Source organism: Aythya fuligula, chromosome 6, assembly GCF_009819795.1.
Source record: "Aythya fuligula isolate bAytFul2 chromosome 6, bAytFul2.pri, whole genome shotgun sequence".
NCBI lineage: Eukaryota > Metazoa > Chordata > Aves > Anseriformes > Anatidae > Aythya > Aythya fuligula.
In genome coordinates, this window is record NC_045564.1 from 23,127,558 (window position 1) to 23,149,574 (window position 22,017).

General features: G+C 63.8%; 4 protein-coding genes across 5 annotated transcripts; 3 read left to right on the top strand and 1 right to left on the bottom strand.

Annotated features, from left to right (window-relative positions):
* The first annotated feature begins 4,917 nt into the window (after positions 1 to 4,917).
* On the top strand, positions 4,918 to 8,280 carry LOC116490513 (tubulin alpha-4A chain-like). The gene is made up of 4 exons (XM_032189738.1): positions 4,918 to 4,955; positions 6,574 to 6,796; positions 6,969 to 7,117; positions 7,302 to 8,280. The coding sequence occupies exons 1-4, from the start codon at positions 4,953 to 4,955 to the stop codon at positions 8,271 to 8,273; spliced, it is 1,347 nt and encodes a 448-aa protein (XP_032045629.1). The 5' UTR covers positions 4,918 to 4,952; the 3' UTR covers positions 8,274 to 8,280.
* A 2,120-nt stretch (positions 8,281 to 10,400) lies between these two features.
* On the top strand, positions 10,401 to 13,638 carry LOC116490512 (tubulin alpha-5 chain). The gene is made up of 4 exons (XM_032189737.1): positions 10,401 to 10,446; positions 11,636 to 11,858; positions 12,234 to 12,382; positions 12,584 to 13,638. The coding sequence occupies exons 1-4, from the start codon at positions 10,444 to 10,446 to the stop codon at positions 13,553 to 13,555; spliced, it is 1,347 nt and encodes a 448-aa protein (XP_032045628.1). The 5' UTR covers positions 10,401 to 10,443; the 3' UTR covers positions 13,556 to 13,638.
* A 1,007-nt stretch (positions 13,639 to 14,645) lies between these two features.
* On the bottom strand, positions 14,646 to 16,573 carry STK16 (serine/threonine kinase 16). The gene is made up of 7 exons (XM_032189739.1): positions 16,488 to 16,573; positions 16,060 to 16,279; positions 15,844 to 15,977; positions 15,645 to 15,765; positions 15,475 to 15,570; positions 15,281 to 15,402; positions 14,646 to 15,202 (listed from the first exon to the last, which is right to left on the bottom strand). Exons 1-7 carry the CDS (start codon positions 16,571 to 16,573, stop codon positions 15,064 to 15,066), a joined length of 918 nt encoding a protein of 305 aa, XP_032045630.1. The 3' UTR covers positions 14,646 to 15,063.
* Positions 16,574 to 16,778: 205 nt separating this feature from the next.
* Positions 16,779 to 21,513, top strand: GLB1L (galactosidase beta 1 like). 2 transcript variants are annotated; one of them, XM_032189735.1, is made up of 16 exons: positions 16,779 to 16,876; positions 17,736 to 17,908; positions 18,030 to 18,180; positions 18,311 to 18,371; positions 18,495 to 18,589; positions 18,672 to 18,852; positions 18,933 to 18,991; positions 19,081 to 19,202; positions 19,304 to 19,344; positions 19,590 to 19,708; positions 19,822 to 19,896; positions 19,973 to 20,062; positions 20,152 to 20,265; positions 20,484 to 20,615; positions 20,809 to 21,024; positions 21,092 to 21,513. In XM_032189735.1, exons 1-16 carry the CDS (start codon positions 16,820 to 16,822, stop codon positions 21,308 to 21,310), a joined length of 1,905 nt encoding a protein of 634 aa, XP_032045626.1. In that variant the 5' UTR covers positions 16,779 to 16,819; the 3' UTR covers positions 21,311 to 21,513. The 2 variants fall into 2 exon arrangements, with proteins under 2 accessions (XP_032045626.1, XP_032045627.1); XM_032189736.1 differs by having other exon boundaries at positions 17,763 to 17,908.
* The last annotated feature ends 504 nt before the right edge of the window (positions 21,514 to 22,017 follow it).

The following is a 22,017-nucleotide window of genomic DNA, read 5'->3' on the forward strand; positions in this document are numbered from 1 at the left end:
GGCTGCAAAGCAGCATTTGTAGTCGGGAGGGGTTGAACTGCGCAGGGAGCTGCATGCCCAGGGTCCCACATCGCATCCAGCCATCTCCCCTCCCTTCTGCCAGCTCCACGTGCAATGCACTGGGAAGCACAGCCACAGCAGTTCGGTGGGCTCCAGGAGAGGAGAAAAGCCATCTCAGGAGGCAGTGCCACCCATCCTGATGGCAGCACCCTAAGCCAGCTGTGCCCATGCTTCCCGATGCCCTGCTCTCCCCAAACCTAGGAGGGAAAAGTCATCCTGGTGCTTTCAGCAGGAGCAAGTGCAGAAGGATGGAGAAGCAAGAAACAGCTGCGGCAGGGCAACTTTTGTTCCAGCAGGGCCCTGCTTTGGGCTGGCTTCAGCAACCCGACAGACCCAGGCTGTGCACGCGAGGCACCACCCCGCGGGGCTGCTCGTGTGCGCTGACACCAGGGCTGCTGCCCGAGCCAAGCCCAGGCAAAACTGAGGTGTTTGCAGATTTTAAATCAGCAGAGTCTGCAGCAGGCGGAGGTGGCAGGAGCGCGTGATTAAGTAGGTTATCTGCCATGAGCGCACACATGTGCCCAGGCAGCACCGCAGCTGATTTCATGCACACACCAACATGCTCGTGCCCACATGCTCCCAAGCCCCTTCAAATCCTTAAATCCCTAAAGGGCCAGGAGAGGTGAGGGGGATTTTCAGCATTCTGCTGTTTTCCGTAGCCATTGGTGCCTAAACATCAGTGCAATGCTGAGGGTGCGATGGAGAAGGCTGTAGTTCTGATACCACCCGTCACAAAACAGCAAGTGAAGCATCACCTGCTAAAATTAATGTTTCCAATTCATCAGGGCCACACTGGGATTATTAATGGACCTGACTGAGGGTCTTGGAGAGCTGTTAGTAAATCAGAAAGTGAATCTGACATCACTGCAAGAGTTAGGAAAATAAGCCAGTCAAACCAGAAAACTCTAGATTACTGATAAAGCCAGAGGGGAAAAAAAAAGCAGAAGAATTAGTTTGGATTGTGTCAGCAAAGAATTAAAGACTGAAGAAATGTGTTTAATACTGAGCAGTCTTGTCCCGGGGAGGGCAGGTATTGCGATGCAGATGTGTTGTCTTTTTCCAGCATGATTACACGTCTGGCTGATGCAGATCAGCACTGCTGGCACAACACCCTTACTTGGGAGCTGGCAGGAGATGATGGTGACAGAGATCAAATAAATCCCAACGTTGCTGCAGAGAGGACTAGAATAATCTGTTTTCCTGTCCCACGGAAAAAGCAAAGGACAACGTTGCAGCAGGAGAGGCTCCTCAAGGAGATGCTTTCGGACGGTGCAGGTAGCAGAGGAGCACAGCAGCTTGCTGGAGGCATCATCCTCACCTTCCAGAGCTGGTTTCTGTGTTTTACCAGAGGATTTACTAGACATGCCAAGCCAGCCTGTTTATTATCCTGCACTGCTAAGGATGCACCGGGTGCATCAATAGCAAATCTGTGCTTGTCAGGCAGAAGATGGACTGCTGGGGCCTTTGTAGTGGGCAGTCCCCAGGGTTCACGGCCCACAGTGAAAGGAAGTGGCTGCTAAGAAAATCACGGGATAACACAGCTTGGTGAGGTGGTGGCAGCATATCCACAGTTGGGAGGAACCCACAAGGATCACGGGGTCCAGCTCCTGGCTCCACACAGACCCAGGCGGACACCCCGGGCTGGAGCCGTGCTGGAGAGGCGAGCGCCCCGGGAGCCATTGCCTGCCCCGGTTATTAAATGCATCTTTTATCTCCTTAACTGTTTCCCTCTGAAATCCTCTGGTGTCTGGCCAGCCGCCAGCACCATCCTTCCGCTTTTAACGACTCTGCAGCAATCCCCGGGACTCCAGGCTGCTTTCGCAGCGTGCCCGCTGGCTGACTAGCTGCTTGCATTGCACACAGCGTGGAAAACCCCTTACACACAGCTGTCCAAACCCCTTTCAATGAGCCCCTCCAGGGATTCTAGCATCACCTGGCCGTGCAGGATTCATTGCCCTCCTATTCCCAGTGGTGAGAGGGCAGGGGAAAGCAGCGCTGACTCCTCCTTGCTGCCCATACCCATGAGCGCAGGGCACCTGGGCGGGCTCAGCCCCTCCATCACCTGCCCGGGGGCAGCTGGTTCACGCCAGGCATGCTCAGAGCCCCAACATGAAGTCACAGCAATTAGCCAGCCTGGGTTTTGTTTCACTCCCGTGGGTGTGTAGCCACTTTTCCCAGGACGTGAGGCAAGGCGGTGACACGCAGCCAGCCTCTGAGCGAGGGAGGCTGCTCACGCAGGGCTGGTGCACCCCGGGGACGGCCAGTCCCGACTCGTCCGCCCGGCCCTCGTAGCCTTGCAGGCTGGGGACGAGCACGGGTGAGAGGCTGCGGCCCTGGGAGCGCCTCCCTGCCCTCGCTGCCGCCCGGTGATTCAGGGCTTAGGACTGCGGCGAGATCTGGAATTAGCTTTATTGTTCCTGTAACGCAGCGCACGCTGCGGGCCATGCAGCAGGCATTTCACAACTGACTTCATTTGATCTGAACCAGCAATTACACTGCTCCAGCTCAGCCCCAGCAGAGATAGCTCCTCCCGGATCAGTTCGGTGCTCTGCAGCCCATCCGCTCCTCTGCAGCAGAAGCCACGCTTGGTTACTGAGGACATCCACAAAGGACGGCTCCTTGGCCCCAGGCATGATAGTGCTTTGATACCCTTACAGCCAGCAGGTCTTAAACACGTATCTTCTCACCTGAGCAGATCCCTTCCTATCTGCATCTGCCTTAAATATACTTTAAGGCCTTTGCTGAGTCTCAGCTTGGTCCACTTGGATCAGCTAGCAGAGTTCTGGAAGAGGTTTTGTGCTGGGGCCGGCAAGCCCTGCTGGCAGCGGTTCCTCTACTGCAGCAACACTTCTCCTCTGGTGAGAAGTGTGTTTTCACACCAAGAGACAACCTTTCATAATAACTTGCAACAAAGGGCTGTTTAGTGTAAATCAGGAACTAAGAAATGCGGTTACTCTCTAAATGTAGTGCCATAAACAACGGGGGGCTGCTGCAAGGACTGCGAGGCACTTGCGAGTGGCGAGTCCCTGGCAGTGTCTGCCCTTGTTGGAGGCACTGCAGACCTGCAAAATGTTATGCTGCCTCCCCTCCTCCTCCTCCTCCTCCTCCTCCTCCTCCTCCTCCTGCTCCTCACATAGCTGTGTCCAGGCTCTGCGGGCAGCAGCAAGCAGGGGCTCTGCCACCTGCACTACCTCCAACCTGTTTTTCTCATTCTTCCATCAAGAGCTTGCTGAATTCTGACTCACTGATGAAAGAAAAAAATTTCCACTGCTGGATCTCGCTCCTTGAAAATACATCCTTGGGATAAATACACATTAGCCTTTTGTTGGGCTTGTCATTACACCTTCTGCTTGTTTCCCAGTCAAACACAACGTCAGTTTGGTGACTTTCCACAGCCCCGATGATCCGGCTGATCGCTGCTGCCTGGCTTTATCCAGCTGCTCTGCAGCATTTCCGAAAGGCTCAGACATCTGTTCGGTGCTCTCAGATGGGAGGTGCGTGGCCGTGCGTGGCTCGGAATCACTCATGGCTCCCTCGTCACTCGCTGCCAGCCTGCTCCTAACAGAACAGCAGCTGAATGATATTTTTTCACCATGAGCACACACTCACAGCGATGATGAATCAGTGTAGTCTCACCCCCAGCTCCCTACCAGAAGCAGATCCCGGCACCTCTCGGAGACGTATCGCATCATTTAACACCCCGAGGTGCCAGGGGATTATCAAACAAATCTTCCGAGGCTGGGTGAACTGCCCAAGTCCTGTTGCTCTCCTGAAAGGCCGCTCGCTGCCTAGCTCTGCTGCCTGTGTTCCAACCTGTGCTGCGAAGACTCACGCTATGAACGCCCCAGATTTAATTGGCAAAAGTCGGGACGGTGCCAGGAGACACCCAGCCGGCACCGACGCCTTGGCATCTAGGACGTAATTCAGCCAGTGCCTTGGCAGAGGTTTTCATGGGGAAAGATGATCCCACTGCTCCTTCTCACATCAGTTAACTAACTGGGCTCAAACGCTGCTGTTACTGCCTCACGCCCCTGGACTGTGTGCATCAGCAAGCCCTGTGTTAGCTGCTGATCTCTGAGGTCACTCAAAGGACATTTATAGCACAGGGGATTGGGGCATTTCCAGAGCCACCCAGTCACCACAGTGCCCTGCTCAGCTCCAGCAGCGCTCACAACCAAGGGTATGTGCGGAAAAACACCTTTTCCTGCTGGCTTCTTGTGATCATTTGGCCCAGCCGTTCCAGCAGGGCTCAGGACGCACTGGCACAGCCTTCACAGCCGCACCGCCACCGTCAGCCACTCGGCACCTCTCCAGCAGCGAAGGTGACACCTTGCAGGTGACTCAGGCACACAGAAGGACCCTTGTGAGCGGGTGATTTACGTCCAGCTTTCGGCTTTCCGCCTGAGCTGCGAGATGACAGCGCCTTTCAGTGAAAACTCATTAAGCCAGAGGCGGGGCTGGCTCTGCATCACGGTGGATGCTGCAAATATTTGGCAGGGGGTAGGATGGAGCAGACATCACTGAGTCCCAGCAAAGAAAAGACCCAGTAAATAACCCCCCCATGAGCTTACTGGAAGCCCCCCTGCCAGGAGCAGCCCGGATGGGTGCAGGGGCAGCCTCGCAGCCCTCCCGTGTCCCCTCCCCAGGCGGGGAGCTGGGGATGCTGCCCCTCGGCGGCCCTGCCTCTGCGCCCAGCCTCACCTATGCAAACCGATGAGAAATACGGGCGATGCACACGAATTTATGCAAAAGCTGCGGGCGGGGCCGCCCGCCCCGAGCCCAGGGTGCCGCCCCCGGTATAAGGCGGCGGCGCGGCCGGGCCGGGCGTGCGGAGCTGCGGCAGCCCCGGGAGAGGCGGTGCGGAGCGGAGCGGTGCGGAGCAGAGCGGCAGCATGGTGAGTGCTGGGGCGCCCCGAGGAGCCGGGCAGCCCGGGCAGGGTCCCCCCGGGGTGTCCGGGCAGTGGCCGGGGTGGTCCCGCACCCGGCGCGCCCCCCCTGCCCCTGCCGGGTTTCATCCTGTCCCCAGCTCCTGCGCGCACCCAGGCGCGCCCCAGCTCCTCCGAGCATCCCCTGCAGCCCTGGGAGCTGCTGGGCAAGGTGCGGGGAGCCCCGAGTTTTGGCCGAACCCCTCACCGTGCCTCCTCCTCCATCCTCTGACAGCCCCTGGTCCCACGGCGTGCTGGCTTTGCGCCCCAGCTGCCGGGCTCAGGCTGCAACCCCACAGCTGAGCTCTGGGATCCAGCCCTGGCTTCACCCCCTGCCCTGCCGCTGTGGTGCCAGCGTAGGGCATGCGGGGTGCCCCGGTGCCCTGCCTGCTGCCCCAGACTTTTTGGGGAGGGAAGGCAGAGTGAGGAGCCTTGTCCCGTGTCTTCTTTCTCGTGGCCACCCCAGGGTGCTTACAGCAGTGTTGGTGTTGGCTGCACGCTTCTGATGGGGTCCTGGACTTTCCTCCCCGTTGGCTTGTTGTGATACCAAACATTTATGGACCTGCCGGGGGGGACAGGGGAACTCCTCATTCCTCAGGTTTGGGAAGGAAGGAGAGATGGACTTCTGGTCCTCACCAAGGGTACCAAGGCTTATCCCTGCCACTGCAGCCTCGGGAGAGCAGCTCAGACAGCTCCCCAGATGCGCAGAGCCAGGGTGTGCGTGCCGTGACCCGCACTGCCTCCCAGGGCGGCCGTCGCTGCCGTACCCCTGTGCACAAAATGGCTCCAGCGCCTTCCTGCCAGCTGACTCACAGCGGGGCACTGGCTGCTCTGGAAATCCGGTCTGGTTTGGATGCTCCTCTGCCTCGGCTGTGCCTGATGACGCATCCAACCCTTGGCAACAACAGGACCGAGGCACCGAGTGTTTTGGTGCTCATCGAGAGGGCTGCAGCCTCCGCGGTGCCTCACCTGGAGGGAAGGAGGGGAGGAAGGAGGCTGTAGGACTGACCTCGGCTGCACTTGCCCCAAGGCACTGCGCTGCAGGGGACCCTCCCACATCAGCCCTTCAGCTCAGCTGCAAAGTGAGCTAACGCCTCCCACTCCAGAGCTAATTTAGGGAAGCGGAGCCTCCAAGCATGGCAACCATTCATTGCTGCAAATTCCCCCTGTGCTGGGCTCCTTTCCCAACGCTGCCACCCCCCAGCTCTGGGGTTCAGGCAGTGCTGTGCCACCTCAGCCCGCAGCCCTGCTGTAGGAGCAGCAGATGGCTGGGGGCATGCCAGCTGCTGCGGGACCCCAGCCTCAGCTGCACGAGCGCTCGTGCAATGGAGAAGGTGCGCCCTGGGTGCTTCCAGGGCTTTTGGCTGGGGCAGAGCAGGGAATGTGCTGGCCTGGTGTAGCGGCTCCAGCAGATGGGTCTCCATCCCACTGAGGTGGGCAGTGCGGTGATGGGAGACAGAGCTCGGGGTTTTGGTCAGGTCAGCAGGCAGGGATGAAGATCACACTGGGGTGCTCGGGCACCTCAACGCCTGCAGCAGCTGCATTCATGGTCCCTGCTGACCTCTGTCCCGTGCTTCCCCCTCCCCAGCGCGAGTGCATCTCGGTCCACGTCGGCCAGGCCGGCGTCCAGATGGGCAACACGTGCTGGGAGCTGTACTGCCTGGAGCACGGCATCCAGCCCGACGGGCAGATGCCCAGCGACAAGACCATCGGCGGGGGGGACGACTCCTTCACCACCTTCTTCTGCGAGACCGGCGCCGGGAAGCACGTCCCGCGGGCCATCTTCGTGGACCTGGAGCCCACCGTGATCGGTGCGTGCTGGGGCTGGGCTGTGTGGCACGGGGGGCAGCCACTGACTGCTCTCTTGCTCCATTCTGCACACCCCAGGTGGGCAGTGATGGCGGTCACTAGTGCTAGGAGCACCCCAGCGTGTCTCCTGCCACCTTTCCCCATGGTGTCTGATACTGTGCTAACCTCTCCTAGATGAGATTCGGGGAGGAGTCTACCGGCAGCTCTTCCACCCTGAGCAGATGATCACTGGCAAGGAGGATGCTGCCAACAACTACGCCCGTGGGCACTACACCATCGGCAAGGAGATCATCGACCAAGTGCTGGACAGGATCCGGAAGCTGGTGGGTAACTGCTGCTGGCGGGGACATGTCCCCTGGGCTGGGATCCATCACTGTGGTGGAGGTGGGAGCGTGCAGCAAGCCCTGCTGTGTGCTGGGAGGGGTCAGCATTAGCCCAAGCAAAACTCTGAAACTTCCCCCTAGCGATAGCAGTGCGTGGAAGACTCTCCCTTGTCTCTCCCTGCAGGCTGACCAGTGCACGGGCCTCCAGGGCTTCCTCGTGTTTCGCAGTTTTGGAGGCGGCACCGGCTCCGGATTCACCTCCCTGCTGATGGAGCGACTCTCTGTTGACTACGGCAAGAAGTCCAAGCTCGAATTCTCCATCTACCCTGCCCCACAGGTCTCCACTGCCGTGGTGGAGCCCTACAACTCCATCCTCACCACGCACAGTACTTTAGAGCACTCAGACTGTGCCTTCATGGTGGATAACGAGGCCATCTATGACATCTGCCGCAGGAACCTGGACATCGAGCGCCCCACCTACACCAACCTCAACCGCCTCATCAGCCAGGTTGTTTCATCCATCACGGCCTCATTGAGGTTTGATGGAGCCCTGAATGTTGACCTGACCGAGTTCCAGACCAACCTGGTGCCCTACCCTCGCATCCACTTCCCCTTGGCCACCTACGCCCCGGTTGTTTCGGCCGAGAGGGCGTATCATGAGCAGCTGTCGGTGGCCGAGATCACCAACTCGTGCTTCGAGCCAGCCAACCAGATGGTGAAGTGCGACCCTCGGCACGGCAAGTACATGGCGTGCTGCCTGCTGTACCGCGGGGACGTGGTGCCCAAGGACGTCAACGCCGCCATCGCCACCATCAAGACCAAGCGCAGCATCCAGTTCGTGGACTGGTGCCCCACGGGCTTCAAGGTGGGCATCAACTACCAGCCGCCCACCGTGGTGCCGGGGGGGGACCTGGCCAAGGTGCAGCGCGCCGTCTGCATGCTGAGCAACACCACGGCCATCGCCGAGGCCTGGGCTCGCCTCGACCACAAGTTCGACCTGATGTACGCCAAGCGCGCCTTCGTGCACTGGTACGTGGGCGAGGGCATGGAGGAGGGCGAGTTCTCCGAGGCGCGCGAGGACATGGCTGCCCTGGAGAAGGACTACGAGGAGGTGGGCCTGGACTCCTACGAGGACGAGGAGGAGGGCGAGGAGTAGAGGCGCCGCGGCCCAACAGGACCTAGCTCCTTTCCGCGGGCCTCCCTTTGCGGGAGCCCTTTGCAATAAACCGTTTGAGAGCCTCCGTGTCTGCCAGTAACCCCCCGGCTGCAGTGGTTTCTTGCCAGCTCAGGCGTGTGCTGAGTGCTGCTGCTGCTGCTGCTGCTGCTATGCTTGCTCCCCATGCTCTGCTCCTGCTCCAGCTCGCTCCCCATGCAGCTCAGAGCCCCGTAGCTGGGGGATGAGGACAGGACACTCAGCATGTTCTGGTTAAAAACCCAGCCATGTCCAGCAAAGGGATCAGGAGGAAACCTGATGCTCTAATGGGAACGAAACCTAGCTCTGGTCCTGCATCCAAAGGGCGAGGAAGAAGAGGGAAATGTCTCCCCTTGGAGCAGCCTGCAATAGTTTTGAGTCTTCTCAGTGCGCTCTTGGTCTCTGTGAGCAGGGATTTGGGAAGGCACCCCAGGAGGCTGAACTCAGCTGGAAAGAAGGATTAAAGTAGGAACAGCCTGGCCTTGTTCTTGTGCTGGAGCTGATGCCAGAGGGTTTCAAAGGAGCCCCCATGACTTTCGGTTCCATTTTATGCCTCTCCTACGGTAGCTTCTGGGGGTGCCATAGGCACATCCTGATGGAGCAGCTCCCTTCTTCCCTCCTTGTCAGCACAGGGCAGTGCTGCTGCCAGCCTTTTCCTTGCACCCACGGGCTCTGGCTCTCCATCACGCAGTGCCTCAGCCTGCCCCCAGCCTGGCTCTGCCACTGGCCTCATGCTGAGACCTCTCCCTGTGCTGCCTGGTGCCCGAACATCCAAGTGTCGTCTCCTTCCTCCAGCTGCAAATGGGAGATTTGTGTTACCCATTATCCAGCATGCTGGGATTAATTTTCCCTGCTTATCGCTTACACTCCAGCTACGCTGACCCCCAGGGGCTGTCCTCCACTGCTCTCCTCCTCCCGGCATGCACCCGTGTCTGCTGGAGGGGAAAGTGTGAGCCAGCAGCGGGCCGCACCGATACCTGGAGTGGGGCCAGGCGCACGTCCCAGTGCGCAGGGCAGTCCCGTGGCTCCTGGCGCTGTGCCCCCTGTCCGGAGCGCCAGGCTCAGACTGAGCGGTGCTGGCCGCTGTGCCAGGGCAGGAGCTGCTGCCCCTCGTGCTGGGCTCTGCTCCCCACGGCTCCTTGCCAAGGTCTGGGTGTGGGGCGAGGAAGGACCCTGCTTCCCCAGGAGTGATCCCACTGCATCGGTAACTTCTCCCCGTGCCTTCGGAGAGACCTGACTGCTGCCAGAAGCACAAAAGACACAACCACAGCTCCTCTTCCTTTTATTTTTTTTTCCTGTTTCTGAAGGCCAGCCTGCACCTCTGCCTTAGACCCCGCTGCAGGGGGTACCCAGCAGTTTCTCCTGGCACATTCCCAGGTAGCAGAGCCCCTGTCCCCAAGGGCGGGGAGTGCTGTGTGAGACCGTGTCCTGGCAGCAAGGACAGAGCCCTCTCCCTGCAGTGTTCAGTGCACCAGGTTGGAGTGCTGGGCTCTGCTTTTCCCCAGCCAGCCGGGCTGGCGGCGGCTCACCCATCCCCAGCAGCAGCACCAGCCCTGGCCCCGGGGGGGCTGCACTCCCCCCGCGGGGTTTCTGTGTGCAGGCACAAGGAGTCACTCTGATAACCCTCAGGGAAGGGCAGCCCCTGGCCAGAGGATCCCCAAGTGCTGAGATGGCCAAGGGCTGTTTTGGGGCACCCCGGTCTCCAAATCCAGTCCTCATCTCTCACTTGTTTCTCCTCTTTTCTCCTGCTCTGGGGACCCAGGTGCCACAGCCCTGGAGTTCTGGGGGTGGGGGATGAGCTCCCAGCAGAGCTTGGGGTGAGGGGGGCTGGTGGCCGAGCAGTTATAGGGCTGCTGCACCCTGCCCCATGGCTGAGCCCTGCCTGCTGATGCCCACAGCCCCGGCACCCTGAGTTCCCCCCCCATGGGTGCGCAGGGACCCAGGCGGGCTCCCGCTGCCCCGGGGGAGCTTCCTCCCTCCCCGCACGCAAATGTACCCAAATGAGGGGGGCGTGGCGGCACCAGACCCCTCCCCGCTATAAGAAGTTCGCTGCGGCGGGGATTGCAGCAGCCGCAGCTCCGCACCGAGCCCCGCCGCACCGAGCCGCCGGGACAGCCCGGGCCCCCCCAGCAGCATGGTGAGTGCGCACCGGGCACCGGGCACCACAGGGGGGGCGCCCCGGGAGCGGCGGGGGCGCACGGCGGAGCCCCCGCCACGCGTCCCCTCCTTCCCTACCGTGACCTTGGGCAGCCCCACCGGGACCTGCCCGGGGGCAGCCGCCCCCCCGCCGCTCCGGGGTCCCCCCGGGGTCCCCCCGGTGTCCCCCAGGTCCCGTCCCGTCCCCGCTGCCCCCGCGGGGGGGACTCCGGTTTGGAGGGGGCGGCCGCGACCCCTCCGGTGGCGCCCGGTGCGCGGTGGCGGTCGACGGACGGGGACAGGTGCCGGGGGGAGGCGACAGCCGGGCTCCGGGGCGGGGGGCAAGGCTCGGTCCCCCCCCGCTGCCCCGGGGGGTCCCCGTCGGGGCTGTGAGCGGGGGGCTCGCCCCGTCCCGTCCCGTCCCGTCCCAACCGAGGGGGCTGTGGCGGTGGCGGTGCGGGCAGGGGCCGCTGGCCAAAGCGGGCGACCGCCTGCGCCCTGTCCCGGGGGCCCGGGGCTATATTTAGAGTCCCGGCGGGGGCCGGGGCCGTGCCAGCAGCCGCAGCGCCCTGTCCCGGGCCGGCCCCGCTGCCCTTCGGCCCCGGCTCCCCCCGGCACCGTGCCCCGGGGCTGGAGCCCTTCGCCCTCCCCGGAGTGCCTGTGGTGGTGCCGCACCGTCCCCGTTCCCAAAACTGTGCCAGAGCCGGGGCAGGGGTGCCAGGGAGCCGCCAGCATATCCCCTGCCCGCTGCCCACCCCAGGGCTTTGCAGCTTGGGGACAGGGCTGTGTGACCCCAGGACCCCAGGGGAGTCCCCTTGCTCCCCCCGTACCCCAAAGCCCCCTGCCCAGCCCTGGAGCAGGGATATTTTGGGGCTGGCTGTGTCTCCGGGACAGGAATGTGCCCATGTCAGCTTGTCGGGCTGCCACGACGTGGGGAAGGGGCTGGGGCTGCCGGGGCTGCCCGAGGCAGTGTGAGCGTGGCTGGCGGCACGCAGCGGTGCTGGGGCCACTGGGAGGAACGCCAGGTCCCAACCCGAGGGCAGAGTGGGGCCACTCGGCGGCACGTAGCTTGTGCAAGAGGAAGAGGTGCTCCCTGGCGGGTGGCCGTGGGGCTCCGTCACCGTGCAGGGACCCCGTGGGGTGGGTTGGAGGGCGCCGTGCCAGGCTCTGACCCTGCCTCCCCTCCCCAGCGTGAGTGCATCTCGGTCCACGTCGGCCAGGCCGGCGTCCAGATGGGCAACACGTGCTGGGAGCTGTACTGCCTGGAGCACGGCATCCAGCCCGACGGGCAGATGCCCAGCGACAAGACCATCGGCGGGGGGGACGACTCCTTCACCACCTTCTTCTGCGAGACCGGCGCCGGGAAGCACGTCCCGCGGGCCATCTTCGTGGACCTGGAGCCCACCGTGATCGGTGCGTGCTGGGGCTGGGCTGTGTGGCACGGGGCTGGGTGGGCAACCAGAGGCGACCCTGCAACCCGCAACCCCAGGAGAAGCCCCAAAGCTCCACGCAGGCTTGATTACCGAAATGTCCTGCAGGCAGCGGTGCTGGGAGCCTCCGCTCTGCACGTGTGTGCGGAGAGAAACCAGCCCAACCGGCACAGCAGCTCCCATGGGTGGGAGAAGCCGAGCTCCTGCGCGGGGAGGTGGCAGCCACCTCCGTCTGGAGCACAAACCTGCTGCCTGCGGTGGCCCCGGGTCCTGGGCTGTGCCCCGGGCAGGTGGAGCAGGGAGGAGGATGAGGGACCAGCAGCCTGCACCAGGCTCAGCTCTCCTTGATCTCTCCTAGACGAGGTGCGGGCTGGGATCTACCGGCAGCTCTTCCACCCCGAGCAGCTCATCACCGGCAAGGAGGATGCTGCCAACAACTACGCCCGTGGGCACTACACCATCGGCAAGGAGATCATCGACCAAGTGCTGGACAGGATCCGGAAGCTGGTGGGTAACTGCTGCTGCTGGGGACGTGTCCCCGGGGCTGGGCTGGGCCGTCCTGCTGGGGTCAGAGCCCCCTGTGCCCTGGGAGGGGTCTGCAGCTGCTCGTGGCAGGGGTGGAGCAGGGCCTGAAGGACTTCTGGACAGTCAGGTGTTGACAGGGAGATCAGTGCCAGAGCGATCTCATGCTTCTCTCTCTCCCCGCAGGCTGACCAGTGCACGGGCCTCCAGGGCTTCCTGGTTTTTCATAGCTTCGGCGGTGGCACCGGCTCCGGATTCACCTCGCTGCTGATGGAGCGACTCTCTGTTGACTACGGCAAGAAGTCCAAGCTCGAGTTCTCCATCTACCCTGCCCCACAGGTCTCCACCGCCGTGGTGGAGCCCTACAACTCCATCCTCACCACCCACACCACCCTGGAGCACTCGGACTGTGCCTTCATGGTGGATAACGAGGCCATCTACGACATCTGCCGCAGGAACCTGGACATCGAGCGCCCCACCTACACCAACCTCAACCGCCTCATCAGCCAGATCGTCTCCTCCATCACCGCCTCGTTGAGGTTTGACGGGGCCCTGAACGTCGACCTGACCGAGTTCCAGACCAACCTGGTGCCCTACCCTCGCATCCACTTCCCCCTGGCCACCTACGCCCCCGTCATCTCCGCAGAGAAGGCCTACCACGAGCAGCTGTCGGTGGCCGAGATCACCAACTCGTGCTTCGAGCCGGCCAACCAGATGGTGAAGTGCGACCCTCGGCACGGCAAGTACATGGCGTGTTGCCTGCTGTACCGCGGGGACGTGGTGCCCAAGGACGTCAACGCCGCCATCGCCACCATCAAGACCAAGCGCAGCATCCAGTTCGTGGACTGGTGCCCCACGGGCTTCAAGGTGGGCATCAACTACCAGCCGCCCACCGTGGTGCCGGGGGGGGACCTGGCCAAGGTGCAGCGCGCCGTCTGCATGCTGAGCAACACCACGGCCATCGCCGAGGCCTGGGCTCGCCTCGACCACAAGTTCGACCTGATGTACGCCAAGCGCGCCTTCGTGCACTGGTACGTGGGCGAGGGCATGGAGGAGGGCGAGTTCTCCGAGGCGCGCGAGGACATGGCTGCCCTGGAGAAGGACTACGAGGAGGTGGGCCTGGACTCCTACGAGGACGAGGAGGAGGGCGAGGAGTAGAGGCGCCGCGGCCCGACAGGACCTTGCTCCTTTCCGCGGGCCTCCCTTTGCGGGAGCCCTTTGCAATAAACCGTTTGAGAGCCTCCGTGTCTGCCAGTAACCCCCCGGCTGCAGTGGTTTCTTGCCAGCTCAGGCGTGTGCTGAGCGCTGCTGCTGCTGCTGCTGCTATGCTTGCTCCCCATGCTCTGCTCCTGCTCCAGCTCGCTCCCCACGCAGGTAAGTGTCCCCAGGGCCGCACTGCACATCCCGTACCACTCCCTGGTCCAGGCAGGGTGGGTACCGCTTCCCCCTGTGGATGGCCCTGCATCATACCTCGAGCCCAGAGGAGCAGATTCAGCCTGAGAGGAAAACATTTACGGCTGCTGGGCCATCCCCCCACGTGCAGCCAGAGGGGTAGGTGGGCTGGGCTGGAAGGAGGGAGCAGCCCTGTGCCCCTGCAGCCACAGCAGAGGGCAAGGGCCGTGCCCAAGCTCTGCGGTGCATCAGATACATGCCATGAGGGAATCCAGCCTGTCAGTCCCTGTGGCTGCGTTACTGCCGTGTTGTGGTGGAGGATTAAAGGAGGGGAATGCTCCCTGTGGAAACCACTTGGCTGCATTGTTTATTTTTTATTTTTTTTTCCCCCCTGCCTGTGGGCATTGCACCTGCCCTGTGTCCCGGTGAGCCTTCCCAGCTGCTCGGCTGCGGGTGCTCGTAGCGCTGGGGTGTTTGCAGAGCAGGCCCTGCTGTCCCAAGGCTGTCCTTGTCCCGTAAAGCTGGGCTGCTGCTCCTTCTGCCCATTCCCTGCCCTGTGTCTACGCTGTGCTGAGCCCCCTTCCCCTGCTGGTGCTGCCTCGGAGGGCCTGCACAGCAGTGCCCGGCCCCAGCTGTGGACGGGAGCTTTGTGTTAACTCTCATCCATCAGGCACGCTGCGGCTGGAGATTAATTTTCCCTGCTTAATGCTAATGCTGTGGCTGCGCCAACCCGCCAGGGCTGTCCTCCCGTGCCCTTCCCCTCTGGCAGCGCCTGCGGGCTCTGGCTGGCTGCTCAACCCAGAACACACTAATGCTCACCCCATGCCCCGGCAGGAAAAGGGACACCATCCACACCTCTGCAATAAACATCCTTTACTCAAAACACAAGGCAACGTAGGCGCTGAGGGCGGCGGTGGAGCAGGTGCCGTGTCTCGCCTGCCCCCTGCCTCGCTCCAGCACCAGGCTGGGCCCCGACCACGGCTCTGCCCTGGGCAGGAGTGCCCCCTCGGGGTGCCATGCCGAACACCCTGCTCCTCTGGAAGCGCCTGTGTTTAGCAGCAGGTCCTGTGTACCAGTCCTGGGGCTCCGCCCTGGGCTGTGCGAGCCCCCAGCACACCGCCAAAGGCCACGCTTCAAGTCCAACACACCTCCAGCACGGAGCAGCTCTCCCCCGGGTGCAGAAACCCCTCTGAAACAAGCCCTGTGGGGAAGCAGGGCCGAGGGCAGCTACTCCTCTCCCGGCTCGGCCTGTGCCGCCGCGGGGTGGGCTGTGCTCAGATGCACGTGGTGACCTGGCCGGCCGGTGCGGGCTGCAGCTCCTCCAGCTGCTGCAGGACCTCGTCGATGCTGGGCCGCTCCTGGGGGTTCACTGCCATCATGGAGCACAGCAGGCGGTGCAGGGCGGCCGAGTACCTGCGGGGAGAGAGGGAGAGGGCTCAGCACAGCCCTGCCGTGGGGAGCGGGGCCTGGCCTGAAACCCTGCTGCCTCACCTGGAAGATGGGGGCACGGTGATGGGGTTCTGCACCGCCAGAGCCACGCTGTCGCCCTTCTGGAAGACCATGTCGTAGGGGCCCTCGCCGAACATCATGCAGTACAGCACGCAGCCTAGGGACTGGAGCGTGTCGGGGTCAGGGCAGCCCCACACCGCACGGCATGGGGATGGGGCTGGGGGCCAGACCCTTACCCAAATATCCGTGCGCTCGTCTATGACGCACTGGCTGGGCACCGTGAAGAGCTCCGGGGCTCGGTAGGAGATGGTGCAGCGCTGGGCAGCCCAGTCCTGCGGAGAGGCAGAGAGGAGTGAAGGGATGAAGGGCTCGGGGCAGGGCTGCTCCCCCGATATGGGGCACCCACCTGCACGGCCATGGCCTCCCGAGAGCTGTTGACTTCGATGCGGGCCCGGTTCATGGAACCAAGGTCCATCAGCACGGGCCGGTCGTCCTCATCCAGCAGCACGTTGGTGGGCTTGAGGTCCCTGCGGGGAGGGGGGGAGACATCACCGGGCACCCTGCAGCCCCCCAGCTGTTGGCGGGGCAGGGCTGTGGGCCCCTACCTGTGCGCGTAGCCCTTGCTGTGGATGGCCTGCAGCCCGCAGCAGATGCCGTGGAGGATGCGGAGGACGCGCTGCTCCGGCATGGAGACCCCTTTCTCTCGCAGCGCCTCCACCTCACCCCAGAGGGTCCCCCCCTGCCAAAAGCAAGCAGCCGCTCGCCCCCACCGCCCCGCCGTGCGCCCAGGGGCCGGGGGCGGCGGCTGCACCCCTGCTCACCTGCACGTAGGGCAGCAGCAGCCAGGCCTCGTGCTTGGCACCCTTCTCCAGCAGGCAGTGCGCCTCCAGCCGCAGGACGTTGGGGTGCCGCAGCAGCCCGTGCATCTCCACCTCGCGCAGGGCGGCCTGCCGGTCCTCGGCGTCGTGGCAGGCGATGCGCTTCAGGGCGTACAGCCGCCCGTCGCGCAGCCCCTCCACCAGGTCCACGCAGCTGAAGCCCCTGCGGGGGGGACCCGGGCACCGTTTGGGGCGGGCAAACCCCCAGGGCAGGGGAGCAGGGGGTGCCCTTTATGGGATGCCCTTTTTGGGGTGCCTTTTATGGGGTGCCCTTTATGGGGTACCCCCCTCCCCGCAGCCCTCCTCGGCCCCCTGCGGGCTCGGCACCCCCCCAAACGCAGCCCCCCCCCCCCTCCCCCCCCGGTGCGCACCCCTCCGCCAGGCGGTGCAGCAGCAGGTAGCGCGCGCCCCCGATGCTGACGGTGCCGCGCGCGCACACGCACAGCGCCTGCCCCATCGTCCGCGCGCGTCATCGCCGCGGGCCGCGCGTCACCGGCGCGCCACCGCCCGCGGGGGGCGGGGCTAGTGGGGAAGGGGGCGGGGCCTCACGGAATGGGCGTGGTTTGCTAAAGCAGGAGATACTGGAGAGGGGGCGGGGGTTGGGAGGAGGGGGCGTGGCCAAGCGGGGTGGGCGCGCCATTGTGAGCCCCCCGCGGGGAACGGGGAGCGGGGCTCGGCTCCGCACCGCGCCCTGCCCGCCGCTATGGGGCTGCCGGGCCTCGTCCTGCTGCTGCTGGCCGCGGGGCTGCTGCGTGCCCAGGTCGGTGCAGGACCCCAAACCCCAAGCCCCCTGCACCCCAAGCCCCCAAGCCCCCCAACTCCTGCACCCTAAACCCATAGACCCCAATCCCCCTGCACCCCAACCCCCTGCACCCCAAACCTCCTAGACTCCCAATCTCTAGACCCCCAACCCCTGCATCCTAATCCCATAGACCCATAATCCCCCTGCACCCCAACCCCTCTAGACTCCCAACCCCTAGAACTCCCAACCCCTGCACCCAAATCCCATAGACCCCAATTCCCCTGCACCCCAAGCCTCCTAGACTCCAAACCCCTAAAACCCCCAGCCCCTGCACCCTAATCCGATAGACCCCTGACCCCCTGCACCCCAACCTCCTGCACCCCAAACCCCCTAGACTCCCAACCCCCAAGACCCCCAACTGCTGCACCCTAATCCCATAGACCCCTAATCCCACACACAGCCAATCCCCCTGCACCCCAACCCCTCTAGACTCCCAACCCCTAAAACCCCCAACCCCCTGCACCCTAATCCCATAGACACCCAACCCCCTGCACCCCACACCATAGAATCCCAATCTCTAGACCCCCTACACCCTAATCCTATAGACCCCCGACCCCCTCCACCCCAACCCCCTGCACCCCAAGCCCTTTAGACTCCCAGTCCCCTAGACCCCCAACCCCTGCACCCTAATCCCATAGACTCCCAACCCCTGCACCCTAATCCCATTGACCCTCAACCCCCTACACCCCGCCCCCCTGCACCCCAACCCCTAAACATCTTCTCCCATATGGCCCTGCCGCTCACCCCGTGTCGAGGAAGGGTCCTCGGGGTCCGTGCAGGGGGTTTTGGGGTTGCACAGCCCTGCCTCTCCCCGCAGCCCACCGCCCCGGCGCGCTCCTTCCAGCTGGACTACAAGCACGACTGCTTCCGCAGGGACGGCGTCCCTTTCCGCTACGTCTCGGGCAGCATCCACTACGCCCGCGTCCCGCGCCCCGCCTGGCGTGACCGGCTGCTCAAGATGTACATGAGCGGGCTCAATGCCGTGCAGGTGTAAGTGCCAGGGAGACTCCTCACCCCAAAACCAGGTTGTATGGTCACCGGGAGGGGGATCAGCCCGTACGCTGAGCTCTGGGACCCCTGGGATTCCCCTGCCTGGCCCCGTCTCCCCCAGCTATGTGCCCTGGAACTACCACGAGCCGCTGCCGGGGGTGTATGACTTCGCTGGGGACCGGGACGTGGAAGCCTTCCTGGACCTGACGGCGGAGCTGGGGCTCCTGGTGATCCTGCGCCCGGGGCCCTACATCTGTGCCGAGTGGGAGATGGTGAGCCCCGGCCCCGTGGCCACGTGCTGGGGCTGAGGGGTGGTCAGGGGGAGCGTGGCGGGGGTCGCCCACTTTTGGGGCTCTCCGAGCAGTTTGTCTGTCTCTCCTTCTGCCGCGGGTGTTCCCCTAGGGTGGCCTGCCTGCCTGGCTGCTGTGGCAATCAGACATCGTCCTGCGCTCCTCCGACCCCGGTGAGCCTCAGTATGGGGCTGGAGCAGCAGTGCTGCCCCCTCTCCCAGCACCCCCCCCGGATTATTTCCATCTGCTGGGCCAGGGGGGCTGCAGTTGGGCTGAGCTGCGCCCTGTCCCCCCAGCCTTCCTGGCAGCCGTCGACTCCTGGCTCCACGTCCTGCTCCCCAAAATCAAGCCTCGGCTCTACCAGAACGGAGGGAACATCATCAGCGTGCAGGTGGGGTGCTGCGGGGCTGCCCCCAGGATGGGGGGGAGCTGGGTGCCCATGGGGGCCTGGCTGCATGGTGCCCGGCTCGCAGGTGGAGAACGAATACGGGAGCTACTACGCCTGCGACTACAACTACCTGCGGCACCTGCTGGGCTCCTTCCGAGCGCTGCTGGGCGGCGAGGTGCTGCTCTTCACCACCGACGGCGCGCAGGCGGAGGAGCTGCGCTGCGGCACCCTGCAGGGGCTCTACGCCACCGTTGACTTCGGGCCAGGTGCCTCCAGGGTGGAGGAGAGGGGGCAGTGGGGTCCCGGCCCCCTCCTGCTCCAACCTCCCTTCTTTTTCCCCGTGCAGGCTCCAATTTGACGGAGGCGTTCGGTGCGCAGCGCGGCGTCGAGCCGAGGGGCCCCTTGGTGAGGCACCGCGGGAGGGGGCGAGCTGGGGGGCCGGGCTGCCTGGGGAGGGGGTCCCCAGACCTGGTGACAGCCCCGTGCCCCCCCAGGTGAACTCCGAGTACTACACGGGCTGGCTGGACTACTGGGGGGGCGCACACGCCAGCACCAGCGCCACGCAGGTGGCCCGGGGACTCGCTGACATGCTGCGGCTGGGGGCCAACGTCAACATGCAAGTAGCCAGCTGGGGTGGGGGGCACAGCATGGGCCCCGGGGGCTCTGGGGGGTCTGGGTCGGTGTGGGTGCTGAGCGTACTCGTTTGGTGTCCCGCAGGTACATGTTCCACGGGGGCACCAACTTCGCCTACTGGAGCGGTGAGTGGGGGCACAGTGGTGCTGGGGTGGGGGGCTTTCCTCGGCACTGCTCCAGGTGACCCCTGTGGGGTTGGCTGGCCCCCAGCCCCAGCTTGTCCCCCTGGGAACTCCTTTTGTCCCTGGGCAGGGACCCCGAGCCCCCCAGTGCTGGGTCGTGCCCCCGTTGCGTTGCGGCCAGCCCGGGGCTGGGGGCCAGGCTGTGCCGGAGAGCCCCTTCCTGCAGCGCCCATCGCTTCCCTGGCCAGGTGCTGACTTAAAGGCCCAGTACAAACCAGTGACCACCAGTTACGACTACGATGCGCCGCTCTCGGAGGCCGGCGACCCCACGGAGAAGCTGTTTGCCATCCGCACGGTCATCAGCCAGGTGCTGAGCAGGGCAGGAGGGGGAAGCAGCGGGCACGGGAGGACCTGGCGGGGCAGGGACATCTCCCTGCTGGTCCCTCAGCCCGACGAGCTCCCTGACAGCCCGCCCCTCAGTTCCAGCCCCTGCCCGTGGGCCCCATGCCCCCCGCCACCCCCAAGTATGCCTACGGCCGTGTGGATCTGCGCAAGGTGAGTGTGGGCTCTGGGGGCTGTGTGGCCCCTGCCCGGCGCTGCTCAGCTGCCCAGCTGCCCTCCCTCCCTGCAGTACGCTGATCTCCTGGACGTCCTGGATGTCCTGTCCCCCTCCGGGCCCATCCGCAGCCAGTTCCCCCTCACCTTCGAGGCCATAAAGCAGGTGAGGGGCTGGGGCGCATCGAGGGAGACCCTGTGGTGGGGGAAAGGGGCTCACGGCAGCCCCCTTCCCCTGTCTGTGCTGCCCCGCAGACCCATGGCTTCGTGCTGTACCACACGCAGCTGCCCCACGACGTCCCGGCCCCAACCCCACTGAGCGCTCCTCCCCACGGCGTCTGTGATCGCGGCTACGTGATGCTGCAGAAGGTGTGGTGCCTCTGCGGAGGGACCTGCTGGGCCAGGACCTCGGGGACAGGCAGGGTGCTGAGAGCACCACTGAGCCCCCGAGGGGCACCCCAATGTCCCATTTATGTCCCCTTGGGGGCAGCCTTGTGCTGGCTCTGGGGGGAGAAGGCAGCGGGACGGTGTGCTGGCAGCGTTTGGGGTGGTGGGGCTGGGGTGCAGCGCTGACCCTGTGCCTGCAGGAGTACCAGGGGACGCTGGAGCGGGACGGGCAGAGCACGCTGCCTGTGACGGGCAGGGCAGGGGACGCGCTGGACGTGCTCCTGGAGAACATGGGCAGGCTCAGCTTCGGGGCCAACTTCAGCGACTTCAAGGTGAGGGGGAACAGCCAAACCCCACACAGACCCCATCTGGGCACCCTGAGCCCTGCTCCCTGCTTAACCTTGCACTATCTCCCCCTTCCTCTGCACCCATCCCATGGTGCCAGGATCGTGCAGCCCCTCCCATGGGATCCTATCCCATTCCCAGGGCAAACCCCACTGCCTCATTTTCCTTCCTCCACCTCAGGGCTTGCTGGGGAACCTCTCCTTGGACTCCAGCCCGCTCAGCAACTGGCTCATCTACCCCCTGGCCATAGACGCTGCCATCCAGCAGGGCTGGCCCCACGCTGCCCTGCCACAACCAAGCGGTAGGGGCAGATCAGGGCCAGCCTTCTACACCGGCACCTTTGAGACCCCTGGCATTGCCTGGGACACCTTTGTGAAGTTCCCAGGTTGGAGCAAGGTAAGGTCGAGGAGGGCGGATGAGGGGGTGGAGAGGGGCAGGGCTCAGTCCTGTTTCCCTCTTGCAGGGCCAGCTGTGGATAAATGGCTTCAACCTGGGCCGCTACTGGCCCCGCTGCGGGCCCCAGCAGACCCTCTTTGTGCCTGGCTCAGTCCTGCGTGTCGGCTGCCCCAACAACATCACGGTGCTGGAGCTGGAGGGAGCTCCTCCCAGCCCCTTCCTGCTCTTCCTCGACCAGCCCCTTCTCAACAGCACCCTCAGCCCCAGCACCTGGACAGCAGGATAAATGCGGGGCTGCCGGGCGCTGTCACGTTCCTGGTGCGTCTCGTGCACACCATGGTCCGTGGGCGAGGGACGCGAGGACATGGCTGCCCTGGAGAAGGACTACGAGGAGGTGGGCCTGGACTCCTACGAGGACGAAGAGGAGGGCGAGGAGTAGAGGCGCCGCGGCCCGACAGGACCTTGCTCCTTTCTGCGGGCCTCCCTTTGCGGGAGCCCTTTGCAATAAACCGTTTGAGAGCCTCCGTGTCTGCCAGTAACCCCCCGGCTGCAGTGGTTTCTTGCCAGGTCAGGTGTGTGCTGAGCACTGCTGCTGCTGCTGCTATGCTTCCTCCCTGCTTCCCCAGTGCCATGCAGGTGTAAGTGTCAGGACAATTCCTCACCCCAAAACTGGGTTGCCCGGTCACCAGGAGGGGATCAGCCCATACGCTGAGCTCCCTCATCAGGAGCAGCGCTCTACCTGCAACTTTCCTCCGCCCTGAGGGAGAAAATACACGTTTACTGCTGTCTTCACTAGCAACCCACTACCATATTCTCTGTGTGACCAAGAGGGAAAAATGGTGAATTTGGGTTCTTGCCTCAGAAGAGGCATTTATCTGTAGACCAAGTTCAGTTAGTGAACAGCAAACCCAGTGAATGGAGAGTAAGGATGAAAAACTACGTGTATGTGGTCTGAAAGCCTGCAAAACAAGGCAAGTAGGAAAGAGTCTGGTG

Coding starts and splice junctions, on each gene's coding strand:
- LOC116490513 (XM_032189738.1), top strand. Junction 6,797..6,968: donor CCTGGAGCCCACCGTGATCG/GTGCGTGCTGGG, acceptor AACCTCTCCTAG/ATGAGATTCGGGGAGGAGTC. Junction 7,118..7,301: donor TGGACAGGATCCGGAAGCTG/GTGGGTAACTGC, acceptor CTCTCCCTGCAG/GCTGACCAGTGCACGGGCCT.
- LOC116490512 (XM_032189737.1), top strand. Junction 11,859..12,233: donor CCTGGAGCCCACCGTGATCG/GTGCGTGCTGGG, acceptor GATCTCTCCTAG/ACGAGGTGCGGGCTGGGATC. Junction 12,383..12,583: donor TGGACAGGATCCGGAAGCTG/GTGGGTAACTGC, acceptor CTCTCCCCGCAG/GCTGACCAGTGCACGGGCCT.
- STK16 (XM_032189739.1), bottom strand. CDS start 16,573: ATGGGGCAGGCGCTGTGCGTGTGCGCGCGCGGCACCGTCAGCATCGGG. Junction 15,766..15,843: donor AGCAAGGGCTACGCGCACAG/GTAGGGGCCCAC, acceptor CCCTCCCCGCAG/GGACCTCAAGCCCACCAACG. Junction 15,203..15,280: donor ACCGTGCCCCCATCTTCCAG/GTGAGGCAGCAG, acceptor CTCTCCCCGCAG/GTACTCGGCCGCCCTGCACC.
- GLB1L (XM_032189735.1), top strand. CDS start 16,820: ATGGGGCTGCCGGGCCTCGTCCTGCTGCTGCTGGCCGCGGGGCTGCTG. Junction 17,909..18,029: donor GGGCTCAATGCCGTGCAGGT/GTAAGTGCCAGG, acceptor CGTCTCCCCCAG/CTATGTGCCCTGGAACTACC. Junction 18,590..18,671: donor GGAACATCATCAGCGTGCAG/GTGGGGTGCTGC, acceptor CCCGGCTCGCAG/GTGGAGAACGAATACGGGAG.